This window comes from Podarcis erhardii (assembly GCF_964252035.2).
Source record: "Podarcis erhardii genome assembly, chromosome: 5".
In the NCBI taxonomy this organism is placed as follows: domain Eukaryota; kingdom Metazoa; phylum Chordata; class Lepidosauria; order Squamata; family Lacertidae; genus Podarcis; species Podarcis erhardii.
In genome coordinates, this window is record NC_138509.1 from 56625779 (window position 1) to 56640313 (window position 14535).

Sequence of the window (14535 nt, forward strand, 5' to 3'; positions counted from 1 at the left end):
TTGCTGGATTGGTACACATCTGTCCACTCAGATATCTGGGGCCTCTCTTTGAGTTTTCGTTGGTTTAGGAAACAACTTATACCAAGGAGGCTGAGTTACAACTGTTGGTTGGCATCCACCTGTCTAGGAAGACAATGGAAAAGTGCTCCTTCGGATATTAAGTCAAACCATTGGAGAGTTAAAGCGCCTGCCGTGGCTGTAGAGAATGATACAGGAGAGACGTGTTTTGTTGCAGTTGGGTTAGATGGAGGCATCTTGTTGTACTGATACAGGTGTACCATGGCGTTTCTTCTTTATGTGCTCCTTCCAGCGGTCATTCCTCCTCTGTTCACTGCTGTGGATACATGACCTGATTGTCCACAGGCACAGCAATAATCTGCAAGGGATTCCCATGCATCATGGTTAATGTTTCCCGCCTAATGGATCCTGCCATCTTCCATTCTGTGGACAGGACGAATCCAGTGTAGACATCATTGAGACAGGAATGTGAACACGTTGGGAATGAGGGCTTGGGAGAGCACAAGCTGTCCTGCCATGTAATGCCCAAAATCTTCCTGATGCGGTCCATGTAGAAGGCATTGAGACATCGTTGCTCCTGGCGGCTGTAAGTTGCCCAAGACTCACTTCCATAAAGCAGTGTGGCTCAACACGCAAATCTGATAGACCTTCATCTTGGTACTGGTCATTAGCATCACATTCCCCCCTACTCTTGTGGAGTAGTAAGCCATTGACGTAGCTGCCTTGCCAATAAGCTTGACCTGCTCACAGGAGAAGTAGCTTGTTATGGTGGACCCCAGGTAGACAAAATCATCTACCACCTCAAGCATGCGCTCACCAATGCTGATGCATGGAGTGTTGGCGACACCTGGAGAAGGTGCATGGAGAAGGTGACACATCCTGACTCAGGATGTTGTTCTTTGTCAGGCTAACGATAAGACTGTACTCCATGCAAGCTTAGGCAAAACAGTTGATGAGACTCTGTAGAGCTTCCTCAGAGTGCTCTGTCAAGGCTGCATCATCTGTAAACAACATCTCTTGGATAAAGACCCGCTGCACTTTTGTCTTGGCATGGAGATTTGCCAGGTTGAACAGACCCCCGTTGCTCCTTGAATGGATTACACGCTGTCTTTAGTCAAACTGAAGGTATATGAGAGCAACAGGGAGAAGAAGTTGGGGCAAGAACACAGCCCTGTTTCACACCATTCTTTATAGGGGAGATGTCCGAGGATGAGCCATCATACTGGACAGTGCTGCACATGTTCTCATGAAAGGACATGATCATCTTGTGGAGCTTAGGTGGGTGTCCTATTTTACTGAGCAGTGTAAAGAGTCGTTTTTGGCTGATGTGGTCAAAGGCCTTTGACAGGTCTATGAAGGTGACACAAAAGGGACACCTCTGCTCTCAGCAGCTGATGCAATGAAAAAATCATGTTGAGTCTTGACCTCTGAGCTCTAAAGCTGCATTGCGACTTGGGATAGACCCTGTCAGTGAGTGACTTTAATCTGTTGAGAACTATCTGGGCAAAGGCTTTCCTCCCAGTAATCAGCAGGAAGATTCCTTGGTAGTTGTTACAATCATGGCAGTCACCTTTGTTCTTGTCGAGAGTCATAGTGCTGGAGTAGTGCGTGTCTTGTGGTGCAGATCCTGTTTCCCAACACTGCAAGAGAAGGCTATGGAGGTGCATCATGAGGGAGGAGTTGAGGCCAGCACTCAGCACTTCTGCTGGGATTCTGTCCTGTCCTGGGGCTTTATCACATGCCTGAGAGTTGATGGTGTTCTTCAGCTTGTCAAGGGAAGGAGGGACATCCAGCTCTTCCAAGACAGTCGGAGTCTGGATGCTGTCAACTGCTGTGCTAGCAACCACGTTTTCTTGCCAGTACAGTTTTTGTAGTGCTCTGCCCATTGCTTCATCTGCTTGCTGTGGTCTGTGATAATCTCTCCAGATAAGATTTTTAGTGGTGCAGTTTTCCTGACTATGGGTCCAAAGGCTTTCTTGATGCCTCCATACACTTTTTAAGTATTGCCACTATTAGCAGTGAGTTGAATGTTCTGACACGGCTTTAGCCAGTAATCATTGGCACATCTTTGCCCAGTGGCCTGGCAATCAAGAGATTCCAGTGTACCCTAAATGTGAAGTTTAAAGAATAGTTAATTCGTGCATTGAAGCTGAGGTAAATATAGAAGAATTGTTGCTTCAGCTCTTCAGGAAAAAGGAGATGTAGTGTTTCAGTCCTAGTTCACAGCATTAAAGAACCACCCTAGAGGCTGGTGACAGAACATGGAAGTGTTATCAGATATTTATTTAGAAGGCTATAAAGAGAAAGTAAATATGCCAGCTGGGAGGAGGGAAGGTACCCAGGAGGCTGTTGCATGAATAACAAGAGTGCAAGTTGGCAACAGTGGATTTGAAAAGAAAATAGGACTTTCTGTGGAACAGAAACGTACAGAGAATGAGTTAATAGGGAACAGTTTGTGACAGCCCCAGGGCAGAGTATAAAAAAAAAAGAATAAATAATGACAGCAAACGAAGGAGAAATGGTTTGAAGGTCATTTTAATTAGTTTCGTAGATTAAGCTATAGTCTGCAGAACTCAGTAGTTAAGGCTGGGGATTTCAAGGTTAATGAGATTACATTATGGTTAATAAATTATATACATTTAGAGAATTTAACTATTATTTGAAATGGGTCTCTTTAAATAAAAATGTTAATTAAGAAAGGAATCCGCTGCGAGCTTGCCCTGTATCTATTTGATACCAGTGAAAGGTTCTGATCAAGAGGCTTTGAATGTAAAGAGTGCCCCCGGTTTATTTCCATGAGCAGTAATGTAGAGCAGCCCCATTGTTTATAATTGACTCTCACTCTCCTTCAATGCACCAGTCAGGCTTCCTGCCATTGTTCAGAGAAGATAATTTTTTACCATACACAGATTTGTACCAGGCCTTTTGTTCTTCTCATTTAACAAGCTAAAGAGAGACAGGAGCAGGCTGGCTAAAAATATCCCTCATACTACAGAATAAGGGATCAGTCAGCTCTGCGCTTCTGTTTGCTAGTACACAACTCAGGTTTATAAGCTGACATGTGAATTGCCACAAAAGAGACTTGTGGCATTTATGCTTCTCCACCCCCGCATCCACATGTTCATTTAGCACACAGACACCCACACACATGTGAGCACTTGTGAAAATACCAGAAACCATCCTATAGAAAATGTGTTTGCAGGCACATGATGGGAAAGCCCAGAACAGAAGCCAGTCTTCAGAGTGAAGCTACTATAGTTTTCCTCCAAGCAATAAGGGCCACAAGCAACTGGAGCTGCCAGTACTCAGCTGAATAAATGCCAATATCTTTTAAATCTAAGTACTTCATAATTAGGATAGAATTTGAAGTATATTTGGCTCTGGTGTTTTATTTAAACAGAAATAAGAGGGAAATAGAGTTGCTGTAAAAGACTGCCCTTTTTCTTTTTTAGAAAAGGACGCCACAATATATTTTATTATTTATTAATTTACTACCAATGTGTTTTCATTTCAACATTCATTTCATTGTTTTCATTCATGTACTAAATCAAACTAAATGGCAATGGGAGCAATTATGTCACCTTAATGTATAGGTTTATATTTTTGTATTATAATCTTACAAAAGTGGTAAAGCTTGAACAGCGTCAGGTCATTTTCTAAAAAGAAGTCTTCCACATCACCAGCTGATTACTGGTGCAGATATCCTGGTTTGGAGGTTTTACTGTAAAAAATAATATTCTGTATTTTCTCCTACTCTTACTCTTACTCTCACTCTTACTGCAGTGACCTTTTATTACAGCCAATGATAGTTGGGGGCGGGAAATACTTTTTCACCTCTTTTTATCCCCTAGCCATTGTCCTTCCTTTTCCCACTACTTTGTGTGTACTCATCGTTTTTTTAAATAAGTTATTGGGAAGTCTGTTCACTTGTCTTGACACATTTGCAAATATTGTATAAAGGCCTTGAAGAGTCTGTGATCATGGGAGACTGCTTGATTGCTCGATTCCAGGAGACAAAGGAATGTGCAAGCAGGTAAGGAATTAGTGGGTTTTAGATATTAACAGAGACAGAGAAAGGCCAGTATCATAGCAGAGAGATGTCCATGCCATCAGGTGTGCAAGACAGGATTGTGATCGTACAAAGAGGCACAAAAGGAAATGGCTGGATTTTCTAACTATTTTTAACTAGCTTAGTTGGTAATGGCAGATTCCAGCCATTGAGAAACACACACACTGACACCTGGAGTCATTTGATCTTTATGCACTATCATTATTGGGAGACAACTGCCTCTTGCTATTTAAGTTAAATAAGGTTAATCAGATGATTGAAATAGGGGCTGTACTTAAAACATAGCCAACCCTATTCCCTTACTTCTGGTTTCATACTTTCTGTCAGTTTGTAACTGCACTTGTGATGTTGTGTTTAGCCACGTATAAAATACACGTATGCTGACATTGTGGTATATAGAGTATAGGCACAAAAATATAAATGCTATAGTATAAACATAATTTAAAATTATCTATTTATATAGTTACAATGGAGCAAAACACACACACACACACACACACAGCGCACACGCAAGAACAAGAACAAAAAAACAAACACTCTAACCATACATATACTGGCTGTGACTATCCAGCATTGTTCTTGTTATCTTTATGAATAGTTCTGCTTGGTGTACATCAGCAATGACAACCTCAAATTTCAGATTGATTTTTTTAAAAGAGAATAAAAATAAACTGCTGCCATAATAACTTTATATTAACTAGTGTGGTCACATTTGGTATACTGTATACAATTATGACCAAGTCATCTCAAAAAGAATAAGGTAAAGAAGGAAAGGGTAGGAAAAAAGCAACCCAAATGATCAAGCAGTGGGAGCACCTTCCCTGTTAGGAAGGTTAAAACATTTGGGGATTTTTAGTTTGTTTTTTTAAAAACAGTATCCCTGGAAGGACATAATGCAGGTCCACAAAGTATGTATGTTGTGGAAAGTGTGGACACTCTATGTCTCATAACACTACCACTTAGGGTTACCTAAATGACATTGATTGGTGGTAGATTGAGAAGAAACAAAAGGGACATTTGTGAGACTTCCGGGAGAAAAGATGGCGGACTAGTCATCTACTGCCAATACGCCATCAACAGAGATAATTACATGGTGATTAACGATAGCCAAGACGTAAATCTTGGTTATCACATTCTCTCTTTGAAAATAGGGGGATCAAAGGCATTAACCTCTAATGCTCTGAAGAAAGCTGCTCTTCCCTCCAGAGATCAGGAGGTTTTCAGATGCAGTGAATAACTTGAAGTGAGGTACTGCCACCATGCCCAGACACCACATAGTAGCCCTGAAGGTTACCCCTCAGGGCATTAGGTCAATTAAACCTCCCTTCTTTTAATTACCTCTGAGACTATGATGAATTACGACTGGGGTGATCTATCTGCCAATTAAACTTTCACGTGGAATGTGAACTGACTCCTGGCATAAGAAGAGGAATTAATTAACAGGCTGGAAAGAAAACAAAAAGATAAAAAAACCCCAAATAGTTTAACTGTTTGCGACTAAGAAAGATTATAAACAGATAAGGGAGCTGTGGTTGTTAAAAATTTTCATTTATATTACCTTTAACTCTCTGTACCTTTTGTGGAGTGTTGACTGCAAAAGTGAACTTAATCCCTTAACTGTGGGAAAAGAATGTGCTTCTTTGGTAAAGAGACAGACACAAGTTTTCAAGGCAGAGACTAGGTAAAAGTACTGTTGAGCACACCACTGACTTATAGTGTCATGAGTCAATTATTGGGTGAGGAATTAAAAGAGCTCAGAGCTGAGATGCATAAAATGTTGAATGAAAATGGAACAGAGAAAGATCAGACAGAGCCTGGGGCGGGGGGGGGAGGGGAATACTGCCAGAACATGAGAGTGGGATGGTAAAGTTGGAGGCAGTAAATGATGAAATGGAGAGGACCGCCACGTAAGTGCCTGAGGTGTAGAATGGACAAACGATGGAGGTGTGATGCTGGAGGAGTGGAACAAAAGCATTGACCAAGACATTAAGAAACCTCTTGAGATGGCAGAGATAGGGCTGACAGAGAAAGTATTCTGTGTACAATTTGGAGTGAATTTAAAGGAAACATCTACCAAACTTCTGGTGATGCACTTGGAAAAAGAATGGAAGAAATGGAAATAGAAGGAGTCTCCCCCCCTTTATTATTCTTTTATTAAATTAGAATGGAAAATCACAGCCAACAGGAAACAAGATTGGAATATATGGAAGTGGGTATGAATCAATGAATATACTACAAGTAAATAACTATGGATTATTATTCTAATAATGGAAGTTGGAATTTTATGGAAATAAAGTTGTCATACCATACTGGAGGTAAACCATTATTAACATTTAGTGATAGTAAGAATTGGAGAGCCCCTTTTAGACTTTTTGTGTGAAAAGGAAAAGGAATGAACTTAAGATATGCGTGGCTGAAGATTGGAAAAACATTGTCTAGCAGATCGAGAAATAGCTGGATATTTTCCTAGAATACAGCTGGATACCATCCTGGAGTGAACACTTTGGATATTTTGAATAATCTTTATAGATCTAGTTGACAGACGGAGAATCTGAAGTCGTTTTATATCTGTCCTCTCCTCTCCTCTTTTTCTTTTTTTATTATCTTTTTCTTCCTGTCTTTTTTCTTTTTCTTCCTTCATCTACTTTGCTTTTGCTTATGTTTTATTTTGTTTGTTGATGTCCTCTACTCTGAGGGTACACACAGGAAGGTGATGGATGACTGGTGAAAGACCCTTTGTGAGAGGCAGGGAAGAGAAGAACTCCCAAGGTGGGAGGCTGGGAGAAGAAAGGGAAGCTTTCAGGGAGGGGTCCACCCTCTTCTGTGTGAGACAAGCAGAGGGCCTCTCTTCTTTGTTTTCTTCTTTATTTTTACTTAGATTAGTTTGTTTTTCATTATATTGTATGGTGAAAAGTTGCAATTAAAAATTATGCAAAAAAGAAGAAACAAAAGGAAATACTATTCCACATAATACATTTTGAACCTCTACAAGGGGTGGCGACAGCCATTGGTTTAGATGGCTTCAAAAGGGACCAGACAAATTCAGGGAGGATAGGGAGCTAAATGGAACCATCACATGCAGAGGCAGTACACTTGTGAATATCTGGTGCTGGAGACTTACAGCAAAGGAAGTGTAGTTGTCTTTCATGCCCTGTTTGTGGGCTTTCTGAACGCATCTGGTTCTCCATTGTTGGAAATAAGATGTTGGTCTAGAAGGGTTTTAGTCCTATCTAGCTGAGCTCGTCTTACTGTTAAATAAAATAAAATTCTAATGCAGATGTAACAACAGCCTAACTGATTTTATTTTCAAATTTCTGCTTCTCTAATTACTAGCTTCCTGTTTCTTTCCCTGCTGGCAAATAGCCACCAATTCTTTACCAGAATTTGATCCCATTAAGCTGATCTCTGCATTTTAGCTATCTGATGAGAACATTTATTTCCCATCATTGAACTTGATACTGACAATTATTTGTGTGGAGTATGGGAAACGGTTTACCTGCAGATTAAAAAAAAAATGTGTGTGTTTTATCCTCTTTGATCCAGGGAAATTGATCCTTTTCCCCTTGTAGTCTCTGTGTTAATTTCACACACTCATTCCCCACAAACCAATTAGGGACAGTCAGAATTCTCTTTGAACCAGCTCTTGCTATGAAAGTGATTTTTGGGTGAGTTCCTGCCTTCAAAGTAAAGTGACCCAGATATGAATTGAAAAGCCATTTGGAGTTCACCTTTCCTCCTGCATAGTGCCTTGTCATTCTTTTGCCCTTGTTATACAGTCAGGCTCGCAGCCACAGTAAATCCCATCATAAACTCCTCTTTATGAGCCTCTGCTGTGCAGTGTTCAGGTAGCTGAGTTTCCCTTTGGCTGAGCTCCCTTGTGGCATTGGGCAGTGTTAGAGTCCCTCTGTATGGGTAGGTTCTGGTCTGCTTCTACCTGGGAGATGGGGTGCCTGGTGGTTGTTTTGCAGGGATGTATTGTTTATGGGATTGTTGTGCTGAATATCAAAGGAGTGTCAGCAGATATTTATGACTTTAAGCTGTCTCAGCTCTCCTACATTCAAAATGAATGAGGAGTGCTGCTTGCCTTGTATTCCATGATGTGTGCAAACACGATTACTGCTTTAGAGGCAACAGGAGCAGCAAAAACTGTTGCAGAAAGCTCTGTTATTTTTTTAAAGAAATTGCTCTATGCAACCAGATTTCTAAAAGGTGCAATAAAGGAAGTTGGCATGTATGTTTCCTAATTGCTGTAGAACTCCCTTAGTTTTACAAAACATTTACTTCCAGCATTTTGACTGATGTATGTAAGGCTCTTTCAGCATTTAGAATTTCTTCACAAGGTCTTGGGTAGCAAGGGAGCATGTGTCCTTGGTGCTGTAAGGGCAAGCAAGCAGCTGTAGGGAGGAGCAGGCAACTTGTTGAGTTCTGAAGCATTCTACCATTACTTTTGGGAACCCCACCCAAACCTTTTTTCTGGGGTATTTTCTGCAATGAACATGAGTCAACTGTACTGGAACTTGCTGTGTATGCATGTCCTTTAACAAATTAATCCACATATGCTTTTATTTATTTTTTTAAAGGAAGCTGAAATCTGCAGGCCTTCCAGTTATGTTGAAGACTTTACAGTATACACAGCAACATGCTCAGCTCCGACCATTCATTCTTGCTGACACAAAACTGTGGGCTATTAAGATTAAATCAAAGAGGGCCAGGGACTTGGGTAAAGGTGCATGAAAACCAACATTCTTTGTATGTCATTTCCTAGGCTTTCTCCTTTATTCAAAATCTTGTACGTCATTGGAGAGATTTGTGATTGGACTAGACGGGCCAATCTCTAAGCTCTCCAATGAAAAGGATGTCAGCAAGGCTAGAAGGACCTCAGCCTGAGACTTGGGAGGACCACTAATAGATGGGCCACCTGTCCGAGTCGCTATATGCTCTTGGTAGTTCTACATCCCTGCCTCCTTCATTATTAGTGCATTTCTAAGTGCAGTTCCTTTTGCTAATACTTTATACCTTTGCAGCTGTGCATTTTGCCAACTACACTGCCATAATAATAATAATAATAATTTTATTATTTATACCCTGCCCATCTGGCTGGGTTTCCCCAACCTTGTTAATTTCATCTATTAAAAATTATTTATTGGAAGCTATTTCGTGATCTCATCTTTGGGTATCTCTCTATCTTTGCTCCCTTTTAGGCAACTGCAGAATATTTTATCAGGGTGTGTATGGATGCAGCTGAGCAAATTTAGCATTTCATAAATGGGAGGAGACGATGAAAATCTCAAAGCTGCAGTCCCAGGACTAGGAAGCACACATGTATGGTGCAAAAGTTAAATTGAACGTGACAAAGGTTTCTGTGTGGTTACATCCTAAGATTGTATACTGCTGAGTTAGCAAAGGATGCTTGATATTCCTTAGAATTTAGATTTACAGTCCATCCTCTTCAAAATAAATCAGGATAATAACAACCACACAGTTGAAAGTGGGTGGATCCATGTCACAATTAAAGCCAAAGAGGGTCATGTTGACAGAAAAGCCTGATAAAAAGGCAGTAATTCCTAGTCCCATAAGTTTACCAACAAGACAAGGGATGTAAGATTAAGAAGGGCCATTTGTAGATCAGGTTTCCTAACCATAGTTGCACTAACAAGACAGAGCACTTCACATACGCTATTATATAGGATAGGGAAAAGCGAAACTTGAATGTGCGTTTGCAAAATGGGATAAGGGAGAGCTTATTGTGAGCTGGGCAAAAGCTGACCCTTTCCTCTCATCTAATGTTCCATTTCTTTGTTGTCTTGTTTTTGAAGGATGGCATGAACTGGGTCTGCAGAAATGTCATTGCAAAGAAGAAGTAAATGAACTGCGTTGCATGGAATTGGAGGGGCTGCAGGAGCCAAACACGCTAGCTGGCTGCTAGCATCTGACCAAATATTTTTCCATCTGTGTGCAGCTATAGCTGTTAGAAATGGGAACAGCAGCTAAGCCTACTGCCCAAATTCGAACTTTACCTTCTCTCTAGTATCATTTCCCTCCATATATGCATTTCTTCCCCCCGCCCCTACCCTATTTGGCATAAATAGTATTGAGAGTCTCCACATTCATCTGACTAAAGAATAAGATCTGAAAACAGGAGCAGATTGAAGTCTGCCATAAAGACTTCCAATGGGTTCCGCAGAGTGTAGGATGATCATAGCAACGTGTACGGGAGCCTGCTTCAGTTCTGAAGTCACTCAGGATGCTCACCTGGTGCCACTCAAAGCTTTTCTCATCAGCAAATGAGCTGATGCTTTATTAGCATCTGTGCTTCAGTTTTAAAACAATACATTACTTTGTAGAATGCTGGCAAGACACTCCTATGGCCTCATGAAGAGCCTTTATTATAGTGAGATATCCAGGTGTCTGCCCTTCCTTTCACAGAGATCTGCGTTGTAACTCAAGTTCTTAACAGTCTGAATGTTGAAAGCATCAGAGTGCTAGAGATGCTGTCATTATCAAATAAAACAGTGTCAGACTGCAGTGCAGTGTTGCCTTTTTGGTTAGTGTAAACAGACCAAGAGCTCTTTGACATTCAGTCTCGTTGCACTGTAAAAATCCCTCCATGAGGGTGGTGTTTAACAGCATATAGTGGTAGTCAGTTTAGTGCTCTTAAGCCTTAACTGCAGTGAACTGGTTAATTTAGGGGGTGTTGTTTTGAGAAGAGCTTTTGGTAGGCTGCACCTGCCATGTAGCAAATGTGCTTCTCCCAAGTAGTCCAGACAGTAATAGACTGAGATTAACAGGTTCAATGTCGTGACTCTATCCAAATGAGTTGTTGTGGGTGTATAGTCTGGGATTGCTTTTTTGTGAGTCTGCCCTGCTTCCTGCACTGTTAGTTTAGAACTACATTTCAGAACTATCTGTGCAGGAAGTAACAGTCTGGATGTGTTCAAAAAGAGATGTCCCTCACTTCAGGAAATACCCAACCAATTTAAGTTGCAATTTAGAGCGAAAGGTATAGATAAATCTCTGGCAAGAGAAGCATTCCTCTATCAGCCTTAGAAGAAAAGCCCAGAGTCTATAACTTCTTAAATACAGAATATTCGTTAGGAAAATGCATGAAGGATGCACTCTCCCCTTTGAGGGAATAGTCATATAGTATGATTGCGAAATCTCAGCATATCGCTACAACACCAGGAAATGACATAGGAGGCTGCTTCTCGCCTCTGGGTCATCTGCTAGATTTGTCCAAGTTCAAAGTAATTTGGCGAGGGCAGTCTTGCATGCAATGAATTTAGCACGCAGCATGCAGATTATAACCAGAGTATAGGGCAGAAAATGCCATGGCAACTATAATGCCCTTTCTCATTCCTAGTGGGAGGGAGTAAACTTGCTTGCTAAACCTTGGGCAATGTGTATACATTGTGGAGAGCCAGAGCACAATAGCTGCTTTCAGACATTTCTTGACCATATAATCCACTGTCACTATATTGTCTTTTTTTGCTTATTCGTTATTAATCTAAAGAGAGTAATGGCAATAATTTCTAGTCCACCTCAACTTGGATTCTGTCTTGCTCTTAATTTGTGGTTTGCAACAGACATAAATTCTAGATTAGAGAAATTAAGTCTATATCCCACCTACTTCAACGGATTTGTAAGGGTAATAAATCCATAAGCAAACATTACAACAATGAGCAATAATAAAATAAGGTACAGAAAACAATCCAAATCAATCCATTGAGAACCCCCAGGCGTGACAGCTAAAATACGTATTTGCACAAACTGCTAAAACATCACTAAGAGCAGATACTTCCTATTGCTTGCTTTCTATGTGGAAGTTGGGACATGCTGCAAATACAGATTTGTGTTTTAGAAAAGGCTTTCACTCTCTAGAGGTCCAGTGTGCAAAAGTGGCAGCAGAAATCTCTTCCTTTTTTTTTGCACTTGTAGGCCAATTTTAAAAGAAATTATGTCTGCAACTATTCAGTCCAAATGTTAGAGAGAGGCCTGTCTGCTCATGCCATAATGTCTGGAAGCATCTCCCTTAAAATTCAACAAACCTAAGTCAGCCTGTTCAGTTCAGGAAGAAGTACATTTCCTTCAGTGTGCAGCAAGCTAACAAAGCACCCCCAATACTTCCTACCCAGTTGACAAACTGTGAAGCAAACTGACCATGCTGCCTTCTCTGCTTCTATCTTTGAGCACAAAACACAGCTCTCTGTTATCTCAGACAATGAATGCAGATTGCCCAAGGGCTGTCCTGTTTCTCATCTCTTGCTAAGCATATTTTTTTGTTGAAAATGGGATCTCACTGGTACTGGTGCAGCTCACTGAGCCAAAAGGAACTACCATGGTCCATCGACTTCAACAAGCAGCTATCATACCAGCATCAAGTTTGAATCATTTTGACCTAACTAGATTTTCTAAGAACTAGAAGACAGGGCTGACCCAGTGACCCCAGAGGCCAATATCCTGGCTCTGAATATGATCTCTGCCAGATGGATGCTTCGCAAATAAGTTGCAAAACATAGGACAGTTACAGAACAATCTCCCTCCTCTATTTCTAACAAATAGAAAAGACTGCCCTGAGCAGGCAAATTCGCAACTTCTAACTGTTTAGTTCACAGTTCTTAAAACCAAGCTTTATGGTTTTATCTAATCCTTTTAAAAAAATAATTTTATTCCAGCTCTGCTATTGGCTTTCACAATATCCCCGGTTCAGTTAGTTCTGCACTGAATGTAGTGTGTGAAAGGGTTTTTCTTTCATTTAAGTACAACAGCCACACTGACTCTTTGACAAGTTGTTTCGCTATATATATGGTACATGTTTCCTATCTGAATACTGTGCTACATTTACAGGTAAGGCAGAATGGATGAAGTCTAGCCTTGAGAGACCAGAGTAGTATTGTTCATGTAACATACTAGAATGAAGAAGGCATGTTTCAGATGTGGTTTAATTACTTGTTTCTTTGATTAAATATAGCAGGGTTTGCTCTCTTTTTTACATACCAGATGATGTTCAGTTGCTATAAAAAGCCATAGCTGCAAATGTTATCCATTACACCTTTTCCGTTCTCTCAATAGGGTACATCTGATTTTTTTGATTTTTTTTTTTAGTTCTTAGTTTTATTCTCTCTTTTTGACGTTCATGAAAAGGGTGTGTGTGATGATAAGTTGGTAATGCTAAGCCTTGGTGTATATGTTTAGATGTTTGGCAAACTTGAATAAAATTTAGTAGAAATGACGCCTTTACGATTTTGTTTTATTTCAGAATGAAGTCTTGATTTTCTTTTAAGGAACTCCATTTGAATAGTCTGTTTGAAACGGCTGTGCATATAATTCCTCCAGGATGCTGTGATGTTCTGTCTATATACAGTTCATTTGAACATTTAACACTGTTTGTTGTTTCTGTATGCTTATGATTTTATAACCTAATGGCTCTCCTATTGAATATATGTGATCTCTGGAAACTTGCTTCCCATGGATCCCTAGGTACTGAGAGTCACAAGATTTTTACCTATAGCAGGGATAGACAATGCAGTGCCCTCTAGATTTTATTGTACTATAACTCCCATGATCCCTAACCAATAGCCATGATAGCTGGGGCTGATGGGAGTTGTAGTCCAAGAACATATGGAGAGTACCAAATTGGTTTCTCCTGTTCTTCAGGTATCAGGTATCATATAATGCAAAGCGTAGGTAAGAAGTAAATCCCACTAAATCAGATATACTTGTTTTTCAGGATAAATGTTTAGTGTGCGCTACTGGGGGAGCCCAATCTCCAGGAGGCGATTGTGCCCCTCTTTCACTTGTCACTGCGTTGATTTCTTAGAACCTCATCTTTTGACAATCTGATATAGCGTTGTACATGGGAGGCCAGGGAACACAGAGAGAGGCCTTATACAGAGGCAAATCTAGCTCAGTGTTGTCTATGCTGACTGGCAGCTGCTCTATGGTTTGAGGCAAGAAACATTCCCAGTTCTACCTGGTGATGCCAGGGATTGAATCTGGGACTTTCTGCATACAAAGCCAGTGCTCTACCACTGAGCTATGGTTTGCTGTACAAGAACTACATGCAAAAAGACATGAATTTTTAAAGCCATGGCTGGGTTTCAGATTGGGCCACTGATGACATATATGCTATGCTGGCGCTGTGGGTTAAACCACAGAGCCTAGGGCTTGCCGATCAGAAGGTTGGCGGTTCGAATCCCCGCGATGGGGTGAGCTCCTGTTGCTCAGTCCCTGCTCCTGCCAACCTAGCAGTTTGAAAGCACGTCAAAGGAGATAAATAGGTACTGCTCCGGCGGGAAGGTAAATGGCGTTTCTGTGTGCTGCTCTGGTTCGCCAGAAGCAGCTTAGTCACATGACCCGGAAGCTGTACACCGGCTCCCTCGGCCAATAAAGTGAGATGAGCACCGCAACCCCAGAGTCGGTCACAACTGGACCTAATGGTCAGGGGTCCC

General features: G+C 40.9%; 1 protein-coding gene across 1 annotated transcript in view; it reads left to right on the forward strand.

Annotated features, from left to right (window-relative positions):
* ARL3 (ARF like GTPase 3) overlaps positions 1 to 13316 on the forward strand; it is a 32393-nt gene extending 19077 nt beyond the window's left edge. Inside the window, exon 6 of the mRNA XM_081861723.1 lies at positions 9904 to 13316. Coding sequence (XP_081717849.1) covers positions 9904 to 9951 — 48 coding nt within the window. The 3' untranslated portion in view covers positions 9952 to 13316. The remainder of the gene's footprint in view (positions 1 to 9903) is intronic.
* The last annotated feature ends 1219 nt before the right edge of the window (positions 13317 to 14535 follow it).